Below are 26,738 nucleotides of genomic sequence, written 5' to 3' on the forward strand. Positions count from 1 at the left end.
AACTTGGCCTCATCACTGTGGTTTTGTCCGGGTCGATGCTGCTGCTGAGGCGTTCGATCTTTGGTTGTTCGGACACTCACTCCTCCAATGGTTGAAGGATCCACAGGAATAGCATGCTCCGTGTTGCTGTCCCCTCCGTGCGTATAATCCAGAGTTCCCGTGAAAAACTGGCGGTCCTGCAAACCATTCCTGCACGGAGGGCTCTCTAAAGGGCTGCTGAAGAGGACCAGAAGAATGATTCCCGCCATTGCCCACGCTGCTACGCCCACTAATTTGCCTCTTAGAATTAGCGGCCTTAGATTTCTTCTTTTTGATAGCCCTATTCTCGGCTCTGTTGATCTTTCCCTCATCCTCGCTGTCACTCGCTATAGGATTAGATTCGTATTGTCTAACGGTTTCCCAACCGCCTTCGCTGGAATCTGCTATCTTAATTAGTTTGTTTTCTCCTTGAAACTTTGTCCTTCAAGGCACATATAATTTCACTGGCGTACGAATATTTGGAGTTCTCCAGGGCCCAGTTAACCTGGTCAAAATCCTCACCCAGTTCTGTGTTGAAGGTGTACTGAACTTTATTGCCCTCGTATTTCCACTTATATGAATGTTCTGTTTTAATTCTTTTCACTTGTGACGACACAGACACCGCCGCGCCTTTGACTTCCTCGCGAAGGTCGCCAAGTTCTTGCGACAATTTAGAGTCTATCGCATTAATATTTTTTCCCTTGTGCTTGAACTGCGTCCCAAATATCCGCAAGACTAATAGAAGCGTTGCGGGAGCTTGAATTGTCCTCCATGTGAAAAAAAAAAAATTCAAGTAAATACGATGAGAAAAATTTCCTGTAAACTAGCGTGTGAGCCGGTCAACGTGGTCTCGCTGAATGAAAAAAGCACGTGCCTCGCACTAGTCACCTACACGCGTACCTACACGCCACTCGGTAAAACTCGTCACTTTCCGTAACCGACCGTGCTTGCCACGTGGCGGTTCTCTACGCTATAGGAGAAAACAATTTCAGTCTAATTCATTACATTCAAACCGGTTCGATTTGATGTTAACCACCTTGCTTTTCAAGTTACAATCGGCATATATCAGGTAAGTAGGCCTAGTTGCGATAATGTCAGGCAAGGAATCCCGGATAACCGTAAACTAATTTTAGGTCTAAGTGACAATTAAAAAGGACAAACCAGAAAAATCTGGTAGTTTGACAATTGATATGATCAACATTATTTGAAATGCATTGCAGTTTTACATGACACGTGACATACACAAAGTACATTGCCTAGTTACAGTTACTGTACACCTAAATGACTTATTGAGGTTTGTTGGTGAAGAAAAGCCGGAATACCCGGTCGGAGAAAAACTAAAGAACAGCGGTCAGTACCTAGCAATTTCCCAAATGGGATTCGAACTTGCAACCCATAGTTGGAGCTAGGCTTGTGGTAATATGTCGGGACATCTTAACCCCTTGGCGTCTTGGCCACTGCAGCCCGGACTTTTACATGATAAATACATGTATATACAACACATTTCAAAACTTTTGATGTCATGCCATCATCTTGCTTTCGCATGTTTCTTCGTTAACCTGCGACACTCCTTCAGGCGTCGTCCTACTGTTACAAAATATTTTATTAACTACCAAAATAATTTCATATCTATCTTTCAAAACTATGGAAAGAATTTAGTGAACCTTTACATTTATTTCTATTCATTACAATGGGAATACCTTCATGTTATATCATGCTAAATTGCATTGAAATCGCATAAAACAAAATACGTAATCTCATTTCTTTTAATGATGAACCATGTTTTGCTGTCAAAATTGCATGCATGAAATAGTGTTTTCAAGGCAAACTTCCTTATTTCCTTCCAATTTCCTTATCATACCATGGCAATTACTTATGTTGAAATATTTCAACATTTTGTCATTTTAGGTTTTTTAATTCACTATAGACCTCTTATAAAATTATAAACTCTCATACAAATTATAAACTCTCATACAGAGCAATTGCCCATCATGCCTATCACCATCAATGACGTCACATCACACATGACGTCATAATCATAAAATGCTACGACATGATTGAGTGAAATCATCCAATTGTTATTTTCACTTATAAATGAATGTAAATATCACTTTAATTTTTTGTTTCACTGTCTTTGTCTTACTTTCCTTTCTTTTTGTTGGTTTGCCAGCATTAGCAAGTGTATTTGATAAAATCGTTATGGTAACAGTTTTTCAGATTGCTTTTTCAAAAATTAAAAAAAAAAAAACCATACCCATTATTTGTATTTCATGCATAATAAGTTGAACTTTCTAATGAGAAAGTTTGCTGTAATTCTATGAGTGAATTTTTTTTACAATTAAACCCTGAAAATAGGCAAAATATGCTCTTTTTCAAATATTAGAAAATGATATTTCGGCCGTTTTTGTATCCATGGAAACCAGATTTAGCAATTTGTCAGTTTAAGACTATATATTTTAAACATTTCATTTGTATGTTAAAACATATTGACATTAAATGCAATTTTGTATTTCATCGTCTGTGTCTGTAAAGCCATTATAACTTTCCCTATTTTTGTTGGTTTGCCAGCATTAGCAAGTGTATTTGATAAAATCGTTATGGCAACAATTTTTTCAGATTGCTTTTTCAAAAAATAAAAAAACCCATACCCTTTATTTGTATTTCATGCATAATAAGTTGAACTTTCTAATGAGAAAGTTTGCTGTAATTCTATGAGTGTATTTTTTTTTACAATTAAACCATGAAAATAGGTAAAATATGCTCTTTTTCAAATATTAGAAAAATGATATTTCGGCCGTTTTTGTATCCATGGAAACCAGATTTAGCAATTTGTCAGTTTAAGACTATATATTTTAAACATTTCATTTGTATGTTAAAACATATTGACATTAAATGCAATTTTGTATTTCATCGTCCGTGTCTGTAAAGCCATTATAACTTTCCCTATTTTTGTTGGATTGCCAGTATTTCAGATGCCCATATTTGGGCATTGTTGGTAACTATAGCAACGGCATCTAAAATTGCCAAAACAACACTTGATTTGTGTAGAGGTTGACTAAGACTGTATACCAATTTTGGTGGAAATCTGAAACATTGACTTTCCATCCATATATGGGAAATTTTGGTGCTTACAGAGAATGGCTCTTAATGTTTGAATGCATTAATTTAGAAATCGTTCAATATTGGCGGTGAAAATGAATCAAAATCGACCCCTTAGTCAATTTACAAATTTGGTAAATTTCATTGTATAACAGCAAAATAGTTCATATACTAAAGGACTAAAGAACATGTAGGTTATATTTGATTTATAGTGCTCAACGCATTTATAACGCTTTCAACTTATTTTGATAGTGCAGTATATTTCATGCAATGATTCCCATTGAATTAGATTGCAAGTTTGTATTATTCCCATATAGCTTGTTAAAGGCAGTAAATCATTCCCTATGAAGTAGAATCCCAAAACTTAACATTATATCCCAAAGTTGCACAATCAAGTAATAAGCATTATTACCTGATAGTACAATTTTCGAATTTAACATTATTAGAATTTCGTTCACCCAGTTAAAGAAGAAAAATCAATTTTCCATAGTAAAATTTTATTAGTATGATTTCCAAACTTTCAAACAGAAAGAAGTCAATTCTGTTGCAATTTTGTCCTTGTAAAATGCTAAGTTGACTGGACTAACAACGGTCACTTGTATGATCAGGGTTTATATCTACTAATGTTAGTCCACATAAATTACCACCACATGCACTTATAACGTTAATAAACGTTTTATATGCGCGTTAAGAAAAAGAAATATGCGCGTTAAGAAAAAGAACGCACGACCTAGGAGAGTATTACTATATATATTATAAATTTCGCGAGCGACTAGTTTTAAACGTTGTTACACTTGTCGCGAATAGGCGATGGTACTTTGATAAATGCATTTAAATTTTGAACTGGTCATAAAACTACTCAAATTGAATACATTAGGTACAGTGCATGACTATTCACTCAGCTGGAAAGAAACAATCCCCACGTGTGTATTGTATTCATACTGAAAGGTTTATACCAAAGGTTCAAACGGGGCCATTATTGGCACAAAAGCAATGTACATTAATCCTTCCTAAAATTGTCAAAATACACCATGTTTGCTAAACTAAAATGGCAAACCAAGATACGTGTTCGCTGTTATGTGAAAAATTGCAACTTGTATACAACAAAAGTATCAGGCAAAAGAATAAACTACGTAGATATATCAGTCTTTTCGATAAAGAACGTATAGCCAAAAATATTTGACGATATGGCAATAAGTTATAGAAAAAAAAGATCTATTTAAACAACGGCCCTCATAATAGCAATAAGATTGAAATATGGAATAACATAAAGCTATGATTTGCACTTGAATAAACAAAGATACTCCTTATCCATGTAAAAGCATTATCATAATATTATGAAGTCTAGTCAATTTTAGCCTATATGACGTCTAATTTAAACGTCAAAGCCATTTATATGTACGAATGACTCGGAAGATGATACGAAGGATATTTTCCTTATTGAATGCAAAATGTTTTTAGCTAAACGGTATTGTTAATCAAAGTAATAGATAAAATGCATAAGCATAATAAATCGTGTTCAATTGAGAGGGCAAAAATACCTGATGATATCGAGGCCACTAAAATTCTACACACATTACCTCAGGTACCCAATTTATTTGTCAATTAATCTTATAACTCTCATTAACTAGTTGGATTTTAAATGGCATTTAATACATTTGTAAATGTTACTTACTTATATACACCTTGATATCTTATAATTGAATGAATTGGTGACATTTTACTGTTTAAGTAGTTAAAACACGTTAACCAACATTGATACGGAAATATTTAGAAACAAGTACCAAAGAAGTTATGTACATTGTAGGCCTATCTATAGAATGTATGTAATCGATGTTTGTTTCTAAATCAAATTACCCACAAATGCAATATAACATTAAAATATTCCAAATAATTTGCAGAAAAAAAATCAGAACCTACCTGAAACCAGGTCTTTGTCGACGGCCTCGTTCTCGTTCTCTAGACTTGCTGGTGTTAAACAGGAAGGTATTGTCGTGATTACACAAACACAAATATGACTAGTCGGGTTCTTCCTAACGCAATTTTTTTTTTCATTCCCGACAAAATGCACATTGTATTATATAAATATGAAATAAATATGAAACATTCCTTCCATTCTCAAATGCATGCAGAGTCTTAGGCAAACCAATGTCTATAATGTAAGTAAATCAATTTTCAAAGGAATCTCTAGGGTACAGGAACACATTAAGCGCGAAAAACTAAACATTTACCGTGATCTATCTTCTTTCGACATTTTGTGCCATGATATACCATAAACATGATGTCACTGGTTGGTCTATACCTGAAGGTCAGAGTTTAATTAAGATTTTCCCGTGTTTCCTTTCCATCTACAGTAATATGACATGAAGAAAAAAACTTAAGGGAGAGTCTGTGCAGTGCTAATCATTTCGGTTGCATGAATTCAATCAGAAGCAGTCGTGGATTTTCTTGCTTAAATATAATTAAATTGTGCATTTTTTGTGTATACTTGCAATTAGTCTTATTGGTATACATGTAACCCGGTAATGTGACAATGTCCCCAGGATGCTCAAAAAATTATATTAGAATTTCACATTCTGAAGATATTTTCGATTTTTAATTCGGGTCTTGTTTTTCCCTTCGTCTTGGCTTACTTTCTTCATTCTAACGTATCCCTTGAAACCGTGTCACTTTTGGTCTGGATTTTAGCACCTGCTCCTGTGAGAAAGAGGGGATTATGTCCCTTGGCCGAGATTGTAAAAGTTTCTGTTCCTACACAACATAACCCTCTCCCCTCCCCCAACCCGGTTTTACCAGTCCCTGTGGTCACTCAAATGACGACGACTGATTTACCTGTTGTTAGTATGCGATAACGTGATCAGTAGATGATACTATTTGGCATCTTCGGCATTCTTTAATGAAATAGCACCACAAAAAATGGCAAGTGTCCTGCTATTACAAGAGGACAAAGCAGGAATATACTGCAGTCACCCAAAACATGAGATTCACACATGCAATAAATATAAATGCAAACATGAAATACGCATGCAGAGTGAGCTACATTCAAAATTTTCCTCTATCTTATCAACAGATTTCATAGTCGATTGCACATATTGAATGGACAATGTTACTGTCCATTAGTACATCACGTGACAGAATACTTGATTCTGATAAAAACATGGGTACTATTTGCAATAGTGCTTGGGCAAGCGGGCACTATTGGAGTAGCGCGAAATTGAACGTGAATGTATTGTGACGTCACTATTATATGACGTCATTTTAACGTTGCGCTTCGACCAACATGTCAAGATGGCTGACAAGCTGTTGTGTGCGGGGATGGAAGCAAATTTTGCTTTTCTACAAAAGACAGTTTACTTATGTTGATATAGTTTTAATCTTCAAGAAGCTGAATCCCTTTTTTATAGAAACACAGTTTTCTGTGACAACTGATATGTTGTTCTTTTAATGTAACAACATGGTGTGGAAATGAAGATATCGTTGCGAGGTGTCGCCTGACGTGTTTCTGTTACGATGACATGAAAACGGGTCTCATGTGAGGGTGATGTACTAAACCCATTATGGCCTGTTTGAGAGGGCACTATTGCCTCATAGTATTGTCTCGTGATGGAATAGTGCCCTCGGCTTCGGCTCGGGCACTATTCCATCCCTCGACAATACTATGAGGCAATAGTGCCCTCTCCACCAGGCCATAAGAGATAAATATTAACACAAAAGGGGGCTGAGTTATTCAAGCGTATCTTTCAACAAGAATTAATACCAAAATTATATAGATCAAACGGATATATATTTCGTCCTGGAATATGTTTTCAATCTGTCTTCGTTTTTGGATTTTCACCTGTATGCGGAGAATATGGTCATTGGAATTTACACGTTAATATCCATTTGATTTATGTATTCAATATTCATTGTCTACAAAGCCTTCATCTGTTCTTGTCCAATATGTTACCTTTGACAGTCCATTATTAACCTGTAGTTGTCCAATAAGTTCCAATTTATTGGACAGCTACAGGTAAATAATGGATTGCTAAGGTAACATATTGGACAGTGACAGGTGAGGTATGTGGATTTTGTTGGATAATGTACAAGAACGAGAATATATGTCATCATAACTGTGTTTTAATGCAAAACGATCAGCAGAACCAGAAACTATTGCTTTTATGGTTTATCTCGGCCAGAAGAGGAAGGAAAAAATACTTGAATAATATCATTAACATACTGCTGAATACTGCTCAAGATCTTATCAAGTTAAAGCATTCATGTTACATGTTCTATACGTTATAATGTCATTTCTAATTTTTTTTTTTTTCCTTTTATAATTTATTATTTTAAGTACATTGTAAATGAACATCTTATTAAAGGCTGCATAAAAGAAATAAAAAGAGAATGTATGGTTTGTGACTGACAATATAAGATTTATTTTGGTGCGAGACTTCGGAATGACGAAATGAGTCGAGCCGATATCATTACTTTGTAAAACACAAAACGATATATCCATAATCACATTTTGATATATATTTTAAATCAGTATTTATATGTTCTTTTTATTCTCTGTTAAACCTGAAACAAACAAATGCACTAGGTTAGTGTTCATAAAAAAATCAAAACAGTTGTATGAGATAAGGCGAATTATTGACAATGAACTACTCTTTATCTTACTGATAGGTGGCAGTGTTTTCTCTCTAAGTAAGAGCACTTGAAAAGAGCACTGTTGTATGCCAACTGAACTAAGAATGAAATTAAATTACTAACTGCTTTCAAGAGCACATTGTTTTACTTTTCCTTAACGAGAGAAAACGATTCGTGTATAAATATATTAATTACCACTTTTAATGTCTTTTGATAATAAGCGTACCTAATCAATCAGTCGTTACTGGTTCGAGTTTCATGCGAATGTAATCCAATGATGGCCTACCGTTGTCAGGGTGGTATCAACAGTGGGACTTTGTGCGTCTTTGAAATCTGTAGCAGATATTATCTTAAATGTGCATCGGTTAAGTTTCTCAATAAAATGGATACATATCTTTTAATTTTCATACTTTCTGCAGTTTTAACTCACTTTGAAGTATATTTTGAACACGCAGAATATACATAGACAGAATATCATCAGGTCAATTTGGTCTTAAAAGATTTTGACATAACATTCACCTGAAAATGTCTAAATTCACAAGAAAAGAATGCCAATACCAATTCTAGCTGAATTTCGTGGCAATAGGCCTGAAAATCTTCAGACATGTAATTCTTGATTTGATGTTTCAAAGATCACATGAATCACTCGTGTATCATTGGTCAATTTGATAGGTTGGTAGGTTGGGTTTAACGTCCTATATAACAGCTAAGGTCGTTATAGAACGGCATTTCTTGTATCATTTATGTTGTGTGTATGAATATATTTTGGAACGTTGATGCCCTGCCGGTAGAGCGTTATCGTTGCTCCTGCTGCCCCTATTGCATGGTCTTAGCTATAACAGACGACTAGATTTAGCACTTTTCTTTTTTCCCTTACTTGCTATCATCTTCCTAACGTCTTCCTTGATACCGCGATACTGAACAAGCCACTCCATCCAATCGCGTTGCTCTAAGTAGGAGGGTTGTAACGCTCACCTCAAGGTCATAATGAAAGTGCTGTCAGGGGAGACGTTAGGAAGAATAAAGGCAGTTAGGAAGAAGAGGAAGGATAATATCCCTATATTTTCCTTGATTTTACGATTCATTCAATGGAGACAGCAAGATCACTTACCTGAACAGTATGCAACCGGACACCCGGGTGTTGGTTCAAGGTAATACATAAAATACGCCCCACAGTTCATCACTCCAATGTCAATTGTTGTAGAGCAACAGGACGATGATCCCGCAGTAACGCACGCCTTCCTTGTGACTGGTCCCTCGCCCAGCATGGGGTGTGTACCATTAATCCAGACAGGGAGGAGGGTACCACAACTGTATGGGGCAGGACAAGACGTTGGTATGGACGCATAATATTCAAAGGCATACCATCCTGCCACGAGTTTATTGTCGCATCTTGGGTTAAGTGGGGTGTGGTCAGCCGTGTTATACACACTCCTGTCCTTGGTATGTGGTAGTGTGTGGTACTGATTACACAGGTTTGCTGTGTAGCCTACCGAAACAAAGAACAGTTCAAATGCAATATTGAAAACGCGAAACTATTTTTGACAGAGTTTTACAGAAACAGAACGAAAGGTTCTTTATGAAGAAACTTCCGTTGCAAGACCTATCACTTGATATTAGAGGAAAATATTGCCACTACCCACTCGCCCTTGGTAAAATTTAATAGTAACAAATCCCCATATATGTACACCATGGCGACTGAACACCGATCAAATGTTGGGACCAAAAGTTACATCGAAACAAGTCATCTTATACAATCTTATCCTAAGTGACGGCAAAGTACCTGGACCCAGTTTCACGAACATTATCTAACTTAAAGGAATCCCTTACCTTAAAAGTTCTCCATAGGAAAGCATTACAGATTTTAAGGAATGCTCCTTAACTTAAGATTTTTTCTTTAACTTCTGTAATACTTTTCTATGTGGAATTTTAAATTAAGGGATTCCTAAAATTTAAGGTGTGTTCATGAAACTGGGTCCAGGCATACTAAGTGTCGGCCAACTAACAAAAGAAGAAATGTTCGAAGAACGAAGCAAACAACCGTAGAAGAATTACTCTTCTGTCTGTTCTGCAAACATAGTTAGAGAAGTATTTGCTTGTCTACAAAACTGTCAACAGCGAGGATTCATTAGAGGCATGTCACCATTGTGTAATGGGTTCGTTCAAAGAACAAGCTGTTTTCTACAGACTGTTGCAAACTCAACTAATGCGATGATTTTTTTTAAATAACATATGAACAAATGCTGCCGGAAAACTGTATGCAATAAAGGCTGTATAACAAAACGTTTTGGAATAGTAAGCGTTAATTTATAAAAGTTAATCATTAGAGTTAAATCTTTCTACATGTTGATCCACTTTTATTGATAGGCAGCTGTCTTCTCTTAGAAATTATTACTTTATCTTATCAACCAATCAAATGCGACGTAACGGCGACAACATTTTCTTACGTTGTGGGCTTATAACGACTTGTCAGTGATGACAATAGTACCATTAGGTACATGTGGCTAGAGAATAACATACACAACGTACTCGACTGTTCATGTATAAAACGATATTGAAAAGTCAAAACAACTATGTTATCTACTAATAGAGGTCATTTTGTATGGCATTTTCTTTCATACCTACGGGTGTAATACTGGCTGGTCTAGGGCAATACACTCATGCCGCCTGAGGCTGTATTGCACGACTACCCATGCAATAAAGCCTCGTGACGTCACGGCATCAACAAATTTTCTATTTCATCGGTAAAAATTTTACATTTTTTCACAAACTTGACTTGTTTTGCTTTAAAAGATGCAAACAACGGATTTTTTGTTGAAAATATCACGTTATTTTTCATGTATGAAATATTGGCTATCAGCCGTGGATTTCTTCGAATTTGTTTCAAATTGGTGGGATATTATAGTTGTAAGATTGCAATAAAACGTGAGGTATGAAAGAAAAATACTCTTTCATAAGTGGATATGAAGGATAGGGATATTCTACACTCGGGATCACAAAATGTTGCAAAACCCTCGGCAAGCCTCGGGTTTTACCACATTTCGTGACCCTCGGGTAGAATATCTCTATCCTTCATATCCACATATGAAAGAGTCTTGTAATATACACCATGAAAATGCCTTACACGTTTTAGCATATACATGTACATATATTTTATTCGTGATGTTTTCAAATTATAAAAATATAAAAATGGAAGGAGCATCTACCCGAGTGACTGGGAACCGGCCAGCATTGAGACTTGGTGTATTAAAACCCTTTATAGTAAGACAATGATAAATGTTTCTTTTGTGTCAAGATCGTGATAATCATATGTGTAGTTTCACGATCTTTCAAAATGTCGTTTTTTTCAGATAAACGAAGACAAAATTAACAAAGATGTCTGACCCATTGCGTTAAGGCATATAATCCCAAAGAATGTATACGCACCTTGTATAAAACAGAAGAATACAGCTACAAAAAGAAGGCGGAGCATGTCTATATGTTTCGGACCTTTATATTATATATATATACATATATAGAGCCCTATACTACATGTGTATTCTATCATATCTCGTACACACAACTGATAAGGCTCACATGTGCGCTGGCGCACTGTCACGTTTCACTGGGACCAGTATTCTATATAATACATCTGAAAGCAAAACGTTGAAAACAACAAAATGATAAAAAGTCAAATACATGTAGGGATTATTCCAAGTGTTACACTAAACAGACAAGTTCATCATGGATTTTTCTCAAATTTGACTCATTACTTATTAATATCATTTTTTATTATTATTTTATTACGAAAGCCGATTTGGCCCATTTTGATTGGAAAAAAAATCGCGTAATTACGCGAAACTTTTAAACAATTAATATTTTGTTTTATGATGTTATACCTTATGGGAGCTATTTTAGCAACAGTATAAATACAAGCAAAGAGAAAATTTGCTTCTTATAAATTGTGTGTAAAATGGTAATCAGAAATATTCTAAAACGAACATGAAAATTATGTGGATTCACGTAAGTACGGGAGTATATTGTAGTTTAGCGTCTGAAAGTTATTAAAAGCAAATCAACAGTAAAACGGTATCTAAATCAATTGGAATATACCAAGATGGAGACAGTTTTCAGATTTAAACGATGTTTCAACATTTATTTTGAGTGAACTTCAGCATTCCGGACAACTGCATGTATATAGATGACAAAGTTCTTGCTCGTCCATATTAAATGTGGCTTCCGGAATCAAAATGTGGCTTCCGAGCACAGAGATCGGGCACGATATTTTTTAACTAACAGTATACATATATATATATATTATAGTATCAAGGGTATGAACTCGGCGGTCGAGAAAAACGGACCTATTTTCTTGAAACCATGATTATTTTGATAAATTGGTTCTATACAACATTGACGGATATCTTACCTTAAAGAGAAATAATTTATCTTTCCATTGAGTGCTTGATGAATAAAATTGGCCAAGTATTGACGAAGTTATGGCTTGATGAATCGGGAAATTTGCTAAAAATATGCTAGGTAACTAGACATTTCCCTGTCTACATCTACATGTACATCTACCAAGTAATTAATCGACCTACTTCATCATATTGAAGATCATGTCGATATTGTTGAAGGTGTGGCTATGAGCAGGGGAAGAGAAGAAAATAATTAATTTAGAGATGAAAGACGAGTTTTGAATGTTTTGAGTGTCCGGTCGAAATGTCGTCTCGGCTCTAATGGGTACCTCAAAAGCCAAGCTAAAATCACAAAATCTACGCTTGTGGTGGTAAACAGTACCCATAACTGACTATGTTCATCAACAATCTCCTTTGGAGGTGTCATGACCCGTACTTTGTAGAAACTCCATTTAAACATCGTGTAGCTCACTTTTTCTCTCGGAACGCTTCTCGAGTTTACACAATAGCACAACATTACATAATTTGCATAATGTAGTCACCATACGTAAAGTCGAGAAGCGTTCCGAGAGAAAAATGACCATGGCGGTGACGGTTAAAGTAAGTGAGCTACACGATGTCTAAATGGAGTTTCTACAAAGTACGGGTCATGACACTTCCAAAGGAGATTGTTGATGAACACAGTTATGGGTACTGTTTACCACCACAAGCGTAGATTTTGTGATTTTGGCTTGGTTTTTGAGGTACTCATTAGAGCCGAGACGACATTTCGACCGGACAGGGAAATGTCTAAGCATATTTTTAGCAAATTTCCCGATTCATCAAGCCATAACTTCGCCAATACTTGGCCAATTTTATTCATCAAGCATTTTGGAAAGATAAATTATTTCTCTTTAAGGTAAGATATCCGTCAATGTTGTATAGAACCCATTTATTAAAATAAACACGGTTTAAAAAAAATAGGTCCGTTTTTCTCGACCGCCGAGTTCATACCCTTGATACTATAATATATATGTGTATAGGCCTACTATTGGTTAATTTTTTCGTGCCAGGTCCCTGTGGTCCATATATGAATAACTATATAGTGAAAATTAAAGTTTTATATACTGTATATGTTTCTGGCAAATATATCAACATCATATTACATGTTTCTAGCAAATATCAGTGTGAGCTGGAAAGCCGGGCAATTTTATATCAGTGTTTAAAAAAGTTTAAAGTCACATCGAAAGATAAAAATTCAAAGAAAAATACATCTAGATTAGTACTGACATTGTCATCATGATCATCTCTTTTCCTTCTAATATTTATTCAGTCAGTTTCAGAAAATGATATCAGGGTGCAACCAACTTTTGATTTATTTGAAACATTTTATCAGACATACATACATACAGTATATATGATAAATTTAAAGAAAAATCCTTACGGACGAAAGAAATAAAAACAATAACGACTGACTAGTGAGCGCTTTCGCCCCATTCAAGGACATTCTGAAGAGCTCCCTTGAATGGGGCGAAAGCGCTCACTAGTCAGTCGTTATTGTTTTTATTTCTTATACTTCTAATCTATGCTTCTGATTATATATGTTATTTGTTTTTATCCGTTTAGGATTCCGGAGTTCGTGAACGGCGTCCGTTTCCTTTACAGTCGTTATCTTTTTACTATTAAGTGTAGAGCATACATTGAAGCGTCGTTAACTTTTTACGTTATATGAATTAGTCCGTAAACCGTGACAGGACCCTAGTTTAGAATCGCCTTGAAAAGAGATTTATTTATCATGTGATCCAAGATGTCGTCGACATATTCCTTGCAACAGCGAATGGACGATTTAGAAAAAAGACTAAAATCAGAAAATGACAGTTCTCGAAGATTAGTTGGACCTAGTGAATTAATATATGCACGAGGTGGAGAATCAGCAAACCCAAGTCCCCGAAGACCAAGACAGTGTACGTGTGAAATCGGGAAATCAAAACAAAGCTACCTTGTCGAAATTGACATTTCGACTGTTTTTCGGATTATCCATGCATTTTTGAGGAAATCTTTGTTCCGTATAATGTATTGGTGGATTTGAAGTGTTTACATGGTTATGATATGAGTTTGCGATATACAGAGTCGGTCGTTAGAAGTCGTTCACCCAATCTCTGTGTTTAAAACATGTGTAACCGTTAGAATCATAATTTGTGATAATTTGTCTTTGAATAACTACTCAATTAGGGCCTACTGATAAACACAAATAAAACACGGCTGTGCAATTTATAGCTCTAGTATCCATGTTAATAGTGCGCCAGAATGACCACCATAGATAAACTCACTCACGTATCTAACAGTTTGACTCGCTTAGATCTGCTATAGTGATTCCTTTAGACGGTATGTTACTCATATATGTTATAAGCATAATTTGATAACATATTTTAGTCTTATTTAATTTTGGTAACAAATTTTTATTACCTTTTTTAGTTCATTGTAATATGATAAAATCATAAAATTGTAGTCAATAGTAAATACCCTGTCAAATCTATCATCACAACATTAATTGGTACCCTTAATGGAAGTTTGTAGTGGAACCCCTCTGCCATTAAAACACATGGCATTATAATTATATTACTGCAGCTGTAATCAAGTACTAGTCCATTATATTATACATTTTGAAAATCAATATACTATATAATGATATGATTTGTTAGTGTTCTTTAAATTTTTGATTTTGTATGTGATAACCGATGATAAAGAAACCGATGAAGGAGTCTAACGTTAGACTATATATATACAGAAACATATATACATAAAGATTGGCAACTCCGCCATTTTTATGATCGGCAGATGTACCTCTGTATGTCCCTATAGGGATTTTGAGATAAACTCTTTATTTGTTAAATACAGCAAAATAACTTTGATATGTTATAAAAGTTCAGTAATTTTCAGATGGTTTGAGTACGATTTTGGAAAGAAAAATAATATTTTAACTTATATATTAATAAAACAAAATGCACTTTCGGTTTTGAATGTATGATTTTCAAAAAACCATGTACAATTGCTTATTTTCATGCTTTCAAAAAACCTTTTTAAATAACATCAATTAGGTAAACATATCACATCAAACCATGATATAATGTTAAAAACTTTGTGTTGATGCAAAAATATCATGTTTAAAAGAATACACATAAAAGTACTTAGCCAAGGGGAAATGCCTATAAACCGATAAACAGGAGGTTCCTCTGCCTGTCAACAAAGACAAAGAAGGAGTTTCCAATCTCTATGTATATATGTTTCTGATATATATAAATTCATATATAGGATATATTAATATGATGTTAACTACATTTATATATTTATTTATATTGGATTTATATTATGATGTATGTTAGGCTATAGGTGAGCAGCACATGTATCAGTGAGAAATATATAATCTTCATAACGATTAATTAATATTTAAACAATAGGTTTTTCTTCTGCATCAACATCATTATTTATTCAGGGAATTTCCAGTACAGTTCTTAGAAAGGGCAAACTTCCTGTAGGGATATCAAATAATTCACTTAAAATTATTATTTACATTTCAATCATCTTCATTTACCAAAATTATATTTCTTATACATACAATAAAAATATACTCAATGAAAAACAAGTAAGAAAGGAGAAATATGGACACCTGCTCTACAATAATGTTTTAGTAATTAGTATAGTGAATGCCATAAACTCTTATTAAAAGTATTCCTTAATTTGTGCTTAGAAATAGTTTATATTTGACAATTTGTAATTTCAAAGGGGATTTCCCATAGTTTCACATGTACACCTTTGGAGATTTCCAATGTTCTATAAATACACGTGTATAAAGTTTTAAAACCCAGCTACATACTTTCTGTTTGCTTATGATTATATACACAAATACTTCATTTTAATTTTATGGATTATCAAAGTTAGCACAATTCTTAGAAGAGATATAATCATATTAGTGGCAACCTAAAAGCTATGCAAGTGAATATTAATGATATTAATTACACTACATTAAAAATTTCATTACTATATCAGTGATAAATCTACGTGCGCATCCCGAGTCCTCGACTCACAGAATTTTAAAAGGACCCATGAAATTTCTGGAAATGGGTATCAATAACACTGTGGGACCCAATGTTTTCACAAAAACCATTGAGAAGGACCCACGAAAAATAATTGTAGATTGAACACTGCTATATATGTATTCAGGTGCGCATTACAATTTTGATTCAAAACAACAATTTGAATGATTTATTACTGGTAATGTGAAAGTATGTTTGTGTTTTGACCATATTATTTTTTTACAGTCCAAGAAATAGGTGCTTCGTCACGTTCCAGTTCAGCTCCTTCCCCTGACAGAGAAAATCTTCGGATTCTTACAAACTTTGGACCTCACCGCCAAATGCCCCCTAGACAGCCTGACAGGCCTCGCCTGGCTGGGGCTATGCCCAGACAACCTGACCGGTTAGATTTTTCCATGCCTCTGCCAGGGCATGACAGACGGGCCTTCCCAGCCCCGCCTAAACAGCCCAATAGGTCAGTATAGCAGTGCTGGACATTCCATTTCCACCTTGATCCAACTCTTAATATCTATGTCTATATCTATGTATAATATGTGACCGTCTATAATATGTTATTTTCTTTATTCTTTTTGTATCTTGATAAAGGGGCAGATCACCTCGAAAATTTGAAATTTGGATTGTGTATGAAATTTGTATTTTATGTCCTTTAGACATACATTTATCCATTGTTATTTGAAAAACAACTTTTGACATTACTTCTGTGACCTATAGGTCTATGAAAAAGATCATATATAATAGGTCACTGGTTCATTACTAGTCCTTTTAGGATTGCCCCATCTTCAGGCGATGTTTTTAGTGTCTTGGAAACAACATTGTGACATAATGCAACAATATTATATACAATTGAGAAGTACAGTGAGATAAATAGAACAATGTTTATTCAAAATCTCATGATTGTTTCTCCTGTCTTATAGAAAAAGATACAGTGAACATATGTGTTACCACATTAATATATATGAGACTTCAGTCTTTTATAGTGAAGCAAATGTCTTTCCTACTTGTATTACATGTGTATTTAATTGTCGAATACGTAACAAAATTATGGATAAAAATCAATGCAGATAAATCATATTCTAGCTTTTTCCCAGGATGATGCATCTTAACTGTATGTGAAGTGAAGTAAAGAAATTTGTATGAAATTGTTTCCTTTTATTTCTTTATTAAGGCAGATAATACCCATGCATTCACCCCTGTAGTTTCACAATGAACTGTCCCACTCTTTAAACTAGAAGAGTCTAAATATAACTTTGTGGGTGAATGAGTTGACAGATAGGTACTGGATTGCTTTTGAAAACGAGAAAATTAAGATATTAACATGGTTATTTGTAATATTCACAGTGCTGAAATAGAGAGGAGATATAAAGAGATCATGAGCCAGACAGGAATTCTCACGCTGGATGGAAAGGTATGGCTGCTTGTCTGGTTATAATTATCCATATACAAAATGTTTTAATCAGGTATAGCTAAAGGTAAGCTTCACTTAAATTCTATTATCAACAAATGCCTCTTCAATAGGTAATGCTCTTTGAAAAATAATATTTCAGATTATTCTTGTAGTGATGAATGATGGGCATATTATAATATACTTATACATGCTTCATATATATTAATGCATATGTATGTGTATGAGTGTGTGCTATGTACTCTAAGCTAAATAAAATCACCTTTTTGGTTGGCGCTTTCATGCTTAATATTAAAACTTCATACACATGATCATGACAACTTTTTGTATGAATTCAATTTCAGACTTTTTAATTAAGGTCCAAACCATAGATCACTGTTTCTTTGAATAGAAATTGACAGAATTTGATATGTCACTAAAAGCTCTCCTGACTACATATAACATAAGGAAAGTATATCATAGGTATTAGGCCAGTATTCACACCTATTTAAGTTGCATTGATTGTAATTTTATATCTTTTCTTTTCTCAGAAATATCCAACTGAAATCAGTGAACTGGAACACTTAGGAGAGCTTGGTCATGGAACGTGTGGTCATGTGGTGAAGATGAGGCATAAGCGAACAAATCACCTAATGGCTGTTAAAGTATGTAAAAGTTATATTAGCTATACCTCCCGATAGAAAACGAATTATCTCCCTTTGACCTATTATTTCCCTTTGTACATGTATATATGATGACATAGTTATTATGATTACATTGTCATCCATTTAAACCTTTTCTGTGTGTAAAAAAAGTAGCAGGATCAATTTCATAGTGATTTTCACTAAGTCTTAAAATTCTATGAGGGTAGGCAAGTAGATTTCTAATATCCTTCATGTCTAAAACGTATACACTATTAATTAGTCTAATAACAATTACATTGTAATTTTACTTCTGATAAAAACAATCTGAATTCTATTTTCTTATCAAATTAAAATGTAACTTTGTCACTTTCACAGCTACATGATCCTTGTATTAACATACCTTTGTTTATCTATTATGTTTTTATTGTCTTGTAGCAAATGAGAAGATCTGGAAACAAGGAGGAGAATAAAAGAATAATCATGGATTTAGATGTGGTAATAAAGTGCCATGATTATCCCTTTATAGTACAGTGTATTGGAACCTTTATCACAGATGTAAGTTATACATTGAAATATTAATTGTATCATTTATAATACTTTGAGTGAATCCTCGGCATATTTTATTCCGTCTTTGCATATAACAGGCTTATCTCCCTTTGCAGTTGGAATCAATTATGATGTCATTACTTTATGTCATTTTCTCATGAAGATATAACATAACCCTCACAAATACATGACACCTCAATCCATACCCACCCGCAAGGACAGATAACTGTTGTATTCAAATGCAGAATATGAAAAAATTAATTTCTGACTGTAGCATTTTATTGAAATATCTCTATTTCATAACAGTTCTACAGTTGTACTGCAAAATCTTGTTCATAGCAAACTCATTCTTGTGTTCATCCACCTCATTTTCTAAGAAAGGAAACACTTATAAATCAACTTTTCTATTAACTGTGAAATCTTCAAAATCTTTTTACCAAAGTAATTAAAAGCAATATAAATGATAATGTTGAGATAATCATGTTATTTTTCAGAGTGAAGTATGGATCTGTATGGAACTCATGTCTACATGTTTAGACAAACTCTTAAAGAAAACCAAAAGACCGATTCCAGAGGCAATTCTAGGAAAGATGGCAGTAGCGGTGAGTTGATGTCTCCCTCCTCTTTGAGAGTTAGATTTATACAAAAATATTGTAATAAATTGTAAATGTTACACAGTGTAATCATTACTCAGATATTTAACGTCACTGTTTTTAAAGTTACACAATCAGGGTTTCCAATATAAAGAGATTATTTAGCCCCAGCTCAATGAAATTTCTTCTCAAACTTGGGAAACTCCTTTTAAGGAAACTTCCATTCTCATTCCATCTCAAGCAGACTTATGAAAAAAATAACGAGAAAAACAGTATGAGAGACAAATGTAATTTTTGTGGTAACATGACCTTCTATACAGATTGGAGACCCCATAATTACACTTTAGAGACCCCAGTGTGATGATTGAACATATTGAATTGTATCAGTGTTTTGTTGAATGTTTTTGTATAGTATCATGTTATAAATTTTTGATTGTTTGTCATTGTTTTAGATTGTAAGGGCATTAAATTATCTGAAGGAAGAACATGGAGTCATACATAGAGGTGAGTACAGTTATGTAATACTTCCTGCATTCAATTCTCTAGTATAATATCAAACATTTGTATATGCTAGGAGTAACTCGATTAACTGTAGATTTATCAGTCGTCACTTCAGGTATTATTAAAATGACACTAGCAGATGTTGAAAATGGTTCAACCTGCAAGGATTATTTTCAGTATTAATTCTTGTATCAGGATTTATATGTTGTTAGTATTGCTTTTCATCTATGTTTTATCTGACATATCTTACCAGATGTGAAGCCATCCAATATATTGCTGGACGAGAGGGGTACCGTGAAGTTATGCGACTTTGGCATCAGCGGCCGCCTTGTGGACTCAAAAGCAAAGACGAGAAGTGCAGGATGTGCAGCCTATATGGCAGTAAGTGTATAGACAAATTATCTTATTTACACGCAGAGTCGGGAGAATTCATCAGATGTTTTATGTAGAAGTGTTGGCCATATAGATACCATTTTGTACCTTCAGGTTGTGTGTTGTTTACCAAGTTCTTTAATCTCAGCAAATGTAGATGTTGTCCAAATTACAATGGTTCTAGGTATATCTTTGTAATACTGAAGTCCTTGACGCTAATTATATATATATAAACATACACACAATTTGCACATACAGTTATGATAATAAGATAAGGGGAGATAATTCAGTTATCACTTATGTTTGTAGCAACAACATCATTTCTATTGAACACTAAACCATTACATGCATTATATATATTATATTTAACTGTTTGTTTTCATACCTAGCCTGAGAGAATAGACCCACCTGACCCACAAAGACCTGACTATGACATCCGAGCAGACGTCTGGAGTCTGGGCATCACGCTGGTGAGTATATTACTCAATTTCAGAGACCATTTTATACATAACACAGAAGAATATTTATTGGAAAAAAAACCCACATAAAAACTGTTTCGACCGAAGGAACTCAGAAGTGAGAAATACAAGCTCCCACACCTCCTTCCTTCTCCCAAAAATCATATTTTTAGTACAATCTTGTTTTGTATCTACACTTTTACGATGATTAGTCCACCTTTATTTAGGTATTTTTTAGTTCTGGTTAGGTTTTTTTTTCTCTTACAAAGCGTGCTAGTCGAACTACACATATTAACACTTTCCTTTCCTAATCAGTGCCACAACTTGATGGAAAATTTCTATTTCTATTTTATGTTCCAGGTCGAGTTGGCAACAGGAGAGTTCCCATATAAAAACTGTAAAACCGACTTTGAAGTATTAACAAAAGTCCTACAAGAAGACCCACCTTTATTGCCGCCAGGGAAGGATTTCTCTCACGAGTTCTGTTCCTTTGTTAGAGATTGGTAAGTTTGTGGACCATTGCTAGTCAAATATCACATGTTCACCTGTTCAGCCATGTCATCAATTTCATAAGACAATGTTATACTAACACTGTTGTGATAATGATAGGCAATAATGATGTCGTAATAAACATATATCTCTAGAGCTAGAATGAAACGTCACACATCTGAGTCAGATTTCATATCTTTTATAGATAAGCAATTGAAAGTGTTGGCTATATTTCCATTAATACTAGTTATGTGATAGATAGAATCTTACACTCATGGATGCATAATTTGATATGCTACTCGCCTAAAACCTTGTGGGTTTAAATCAAATTATTGAGCTCATTCAATAATTTTCATAATATGTTAGATTCTCAATTTACATTTGTTATGGATTTAATGATAAATGGAGAAATCAATTTAAATGAGACAAGATCAGATGAATAGAAATATTAAAAGAACAATCATATAAAACTTAACTAACATCTATTGAACATTTTTTTAATGTTTTCACTTTCAGTTTAACTAAAGATTATAAGAAAAGACCCAAGTACAAGAAATTAATTGAACATAAGTTCATCAAACGATATGAGAAGGAGGACGTAGATGTAGCTGCTTGGTTCTCTGATGTAACTCTTTTAATGGCCGTCCAATGTAGGTCTTGATACAGGTGAGTCTCTTTTAATGGCCGTCCAATGTAGGTCGTGATACAGGTGAGTCTCTTTTAATGGCCGTCCAATGTAGGTCTTGATACAGGTGAGTCTCTTTTAATGGCCATCTGATGTAGATCGTTATACAGGTGAGTCTCTTTTAATGGCCATCTGATGTAGATCTTTATACAGGTGAGTCTCTTTTAATGGCAATCTGATGTAAATCTTTATATAATTTGCTGCTGACTTAAGCTAAAGAGTCCAAGGCAACAGGTGATCCATTTCATGTATCACAGGGATTGGTGTAAAATTGTGATCATTCTAAAATATATCGAGAATCTAAAACTGTGTCTGACAGGAACATTATGCTTTGCTACTGTTTATTAGCACAATAGGATGATCAGAAGAGATTATGTTATACATATGTATTGTCTTTAAGGATATGGCAAATATTTGAATACATACATGTACATGTGCACTTGCAATAAGCTCATCCAAGACAAGAGCAGTCTAACTGCTAAATAGAGTCACTTCACACATATTTTCTCTGTTAGTAATATCTAATACAGTCAGAATACATGCTTTTATAAACCAATTTATTGTCGTGTTGATTAAATTTCACAATTTAAACTCATTTGGTTCTTCTGTACGTATGTTTGAAAATTGATCCCACATGAAAATAAGTTGAATTACAGTATATACTTTGAGTTTGAGTTTAATTTATTTTTGTATTTATTCAATTATTTATTGACAAAACTAATACCTATATCTATAACACATCTGACTGGGAAATGTTTTATCAGTTGCAGATGGACAGAGATGGACAAAGCTCTGTTAGGGACATCGCTGGTCACTGGTCGACGCAGCTTTTATTCCTTAAGACTTTTAATGTCATTGGAACAGCTGACAATTTCAGACAAAGCTGGTCAGTATTTTATACTTTTGTTGACCATTGGCTAGCTGAGTTTAGTTCCTGATTCCTATCACTGCACGTTGTGTGGATCTGGAGTTGCCATGCTTGAGATCAGACTCTGGACAGAAGAATGGAGTCCTTGTGTTACGTACTGGTCAGTTCTGTTGGTGGTCTGACAGTATATACACCATTGACCACTGGACAGCATGCTTTTGATCCTCAGGACATTGCTGGACATGTACTGGACAGTGGCCAGCCTACACATCCAATCATAAGACTACGTCTGCTCAATCAAAGACATCACATGGATTGCTAAAACCCCAGAATTTGATGGGGAAACCACTAGGTATTGTGTTTAAATTGCTGTGCTTCTCCACGTTAACTTGGATTGTGATATTGATTGTACAATATCTTTACTTCAGAAAGTGTTTAAACATTTTTGTCTCACTCGCATGAGCTATCACAGTTCATGGTTTTCTATCATGCATATATATAGTCTGTGGTTAATCATGGATCGACTGTAATTTTTACTACATTTATGTCTATAACTTAACTGATAATAACATATTAAACCGTGAAGTGTTAAAAGATCAAAATTTCCATAGAAAGAAAAAAAGTCTGATATATATTTCAAAACAACACGACAATAATAGCAGCTAGTATGCAGGATAATGATTTTGTTTTGTTCCCTCTACCTTTCTCAAAACATAGAAATTCTATTTAGGAATAAGATCAACTTTCAAATGACAAAAACCATTCCTTTAAAGTACAAGTAGTGTGAGTCAAGATACTGGTAAGGTACTTTACTCTTATATGAAGATTTAATTTTCAAATAACCTTTAAAACATATTTCAAACACTTTATATGGAATAATTATTGACTAAAATTGGCATGTTTTGAATTGTTGAATAGGTGTCAGGCTTGTTTTATTTATTTATAGATACAACATAATTGATGATAATAATCACTAGCTGCTGACTTTTTCTGATATTTTACTAATTTCTGTGGACATATATATGGGAATTTAAATGGCCTATCAGAATAAAGTTATAAGTTAAAAATTTGTTCAGATCTATTGAATCTGTATACATCAATAATGTGATCATACCTAACTACAAACACCAGAAATAAACAAAATATTGATTTTTTTTAATTACATACAGTGTATTAATTAGTTTGTGTGACATATCTGTGTATTCCATGCATATATAACTTATTCACCCCTGCAGACATATTTAGGCTCTTCTAAATCAAAGACTAGACTAGTCCATTGTGAAATTTTAGGGATGAATTAGACAATGTACATGATGTAGTAGTTCTGTTTAAATGATTTAACTAACACCTATTTCTGTGTACCTGATACAACAGCGATTAATCAACCATTAATCTGACGTTGAGATCCAGACCAATTTGTATATTGGTGTCTACAATTCACTCTGTACCCATTAACCATTCAGTTAATTGTTTGTTTTCAATGCGTTGATATTATTCTTAATATTAAAAAAGGAATAACTATATATTATACTTAATTGAACTAATTAATGACATCAAAAACTTATTTGAAAAATCATATTTACCAGGTACACATTACATTAACTCCATATAGACTAAAACTTTCAAAATGTTAAGCTGATAAATGGCAACCATAAATAATGGAATTGGGATTTACCTTCCGCATTAGAATAGAGATATTTTCCTTATGAATCTGTAATGTATACAAATTTTAACTGCAATTGTTCCTTACCTGCGTCTGTTGATCGGTTGCCATGGTAACTTTCATAGATGGCGAAAGGTTTTTTCGATAGTTGATTTACATTTGAGGACAAGGCATCGTGTTAGTCAGTCCCATTATCTAGTAAATACGTTTCTTTGTGTGACAAGTTTCAATATCCATTATATATGGCAATTTCAAATCTGCATATTATTTATTATTGATTGGTCTTTTGTGAGAGAAAAATAATATTCATTACATGTACTGTAAACCATCTTATTTTCGTGACAAATAATTTTTTGCTTAAATTTGCAAGAGTTTGAAAACAAATTCAAGTGTTATGCGAATAATTGTATATTGATGCACTGTTGCTAGTAAGAGTCCTTGATTATAAATTCATGGATTCACACAAATATGCTGAAAATTACGAAAAGTGAGTAATCAAATGAATGAACTATTTTCAATCAATTTAAATCCCTTGAAAATGATTTTATTTATTCATGAATGATGTCAATATGATAAAATATTGTATATGCGAAAACGAAGAAATAGAAAATTGTATACACGAAAACGAAGAAACAAAATGTTGTATACATGAAAATAAAATGGTTTGCAGTAAGTGCATAGAAAAAATCAGCTGTAGCCGTGATATTTATCAAACTGGGAATTCCCTGTGCTGTAACTGATTCTATTTTTAATGATGTCTATAAGTTATATTGATGTGATATCTTTTTACACGCAGGGTTTCTCATCTCTTAGAGGTCGATCCATAATCCTTGTTTTACTGAGCAATAATGTACTATAATGTTTGAGCTGTTTTTAATCCAGAAACAGGCTTCGACTGGAGATATTAAAATAGCATTGTAAAAATTATACTGTCTTATTGTTGAGTTAATTTGAATTTTTGTTACTTTTGTTTAACATCCTATCAACAAGAAGGGCTATTTAAGGGTGTGCCAGGTTTAGGAGATGGGGGAATACCACATCCCAACAGTCAGTACCTGTCATCTGCTCCACGTGGGATTCAAACCTGTCACCCAGAAGTTGAGGACTGGTACTATGGTAATATCTCAGGACATATAATATATTACATACATGCCCTCTCCCGAGATACACTTCTATAAGCCTACACAATATAAATTGATGATTACATTATACTGACAATAGGCGAACCAGTCATCCCACTCCATTAATGCCAATCAATAAGCAGGAGCAGAAAAATCTAACACATACTATGGTGGGTCACGGCCAGGGGACAGAACCCAGAGCGCTCAACTGAAGGCAAAATGTGAGGCGGTTTCAAGGGAAACGTTGGGAAGAAGATAAAGATAAGATCCTAAATTTAGTCACCTTTTACAATCGTACATTAGGGGCAGCAGGTACAATTCTAACGCCATACCTACGATATTTTGGTATTAGCAGTTACTTACCTGTTGTCTAAAAGTACCAAGGTGTTAGTAGAGCTAGGAAGAGTGGTGTGGGCAAGCAGACGAAAGGAAGCAGTGTGCCAAGTACCATACTCGATACTCCATGGTTACTTAAATTGACGTTATATCCACCCCTGAACTATCTACTAATAGTAAAACTGACAGCTAAGGAGAAAAAATCTGAACCAATCACAGGCCTCCAAAGATTTCCTTTGAAAACTACAGAGAGAGCGACGCCCAACTTCAAAGCCACAAAGCTCTTTTTATTTAAAGCCACAAAGCTCTTTTTATTTACATCACAGGACTAAATTACATGTTCTGTTGCCTCCAGTTTTACTATGAGATTATATGACGTAAGTTATAGTAACCCGTGGAGTAATCGAGGAAGGCCAAGTATGTGCCAAGGACCAGTTGGTAGAGAGTTGAAAGCAGTGGTAGCAGATCTGATGTCGATCTCTTGAAACATTGGAGTCAAAAACAAAAAAATAATTAATTTTTGACAACATTAGTTTTGACTTAAATCTGTGCTTTTTGTTTCGCGAAAATGAGGCCAGGAACTTCCCTGTTGAGATCGGGAGCAGTGGTTTTCCCCTAAAATCTTATTTTGATTGTTCAACACATTGCAAATCAAAGACCTGGGGAAAGACAAAAAGTAAACAGGCTCGGCCAAGTAGCTGAACGTGCTCCCAGTTGGGTTTGGAGGACGAGAGGAGCCCAACCGTTAGAGTGACTTGATCACCAATGCGGCTCCCATCCGTCAGCTGAGGGTTGAAACATTTGACGGAGGATGGACTCAGCTGATTTGGCCATCAGCAAGAAACTAGGTGACGACCAGAGGCAGATTGGT

The 26,738-nt window shown here is 34.4% G+C and overlaps 3 protein-coding genes across 3 annotated transcripts in view; 1 reads left to right on the forward strand and 2 right to left on the reverse strand.

Moving 5' to 3' along the window:
• The window catches only part of LOC138321288 (dynamin-like protein 2), a 31,641-nt gene extending 26,490 nt beyond the window's left edge, over window positions 1-5,151 (reverse strand). Inside the window, exon 1 of the mRNA XM_069264858.1 lies at window positions 5,038-5,151. The gene's annotated coding sequence lies outside the window, so the exon portion shown is untranslated. The remainder of the gene's footprint in view (window positions 1-5,037) is intronic.
• Window positions 5,152-7,503: 2,352 nt separating this feature from the next.
• On the reverse strand, window positions 7,504-11,299 carry LOC138322476 (pancreatic secretory granule membrane major glycoprotein GP2-like). The gene is made up of 4 exons (XM_069266502.1): window positions 11,170-11,299; window positions 8,855-9,232; window positions 7,970-8,076; window positions 7,504-7,674 (listed from the first exon to the last, which is right to left on the reverse strand). The coding sequence occupies exons 1-3, from the start codon at window positions 11,213-11,215 to the stop codon at window positions 8,000-8,002; spliced, it is 501 nt and encodes a 166-aa protein (XP_069122603.1). The 5' UTR covers window positions 11,216-11,299; the 3' UTR covers window positions 7,504-7,674; window positions 7,970-7,999.
• A 2,588-nt stretch (window positions 11,300-13,887) lies between these two features.
• On the forward strand, window positions 13,888-25,337 carry LOC138321289 (dual specificity mitogen-activated protein kinase kinase 7-like). The gene is made up of 12 exons (XM_069264859.1): window positions 13,888-14,080; window positions 16,436-16,664; window positions 17,549-17,615; window positions 18,143-18,256; window positions 18,671-18,790; window positions 19,276-19,383; window positions 19,827-19,878; window positions 20,129-20,256; window positions 20,637-20,717; window positions 21,066-21,208; window positions 21,711-21,860; window positions 22,644-25,337. The coding sequence occupies exons 1-11, from the start codon at window positions 13,924-13,926 to the stop codon at window positions 21,853-21,855; spliced, it is 1,344 nt and encodes a 447-aa protein (XP_069120960.1). The 5' UTR covers window positions 13,888-13,923; the 3' UTR covers window positions 21,856-21,860; window positions 22,644-25,337.
• The last annotated feature ends 1,401 nt before the right edge of the window (window positions 25,338-26,738 follow it).

The sequence above is a fragment of the Argopecten irradians genome, chromosome 4 (genome assembly GCF_041381155.1).
Source record: "Argopecten irradians isolate NY chromosome 4, Ai_NY, whole genome shotgun sequence".
NCBI classification, from domain to species: Eukaryota; Metazoa; Mollusca; class Bivalvia; order Pectinida; family Pectinidae; genus Argopecten; species Argopecten irradians.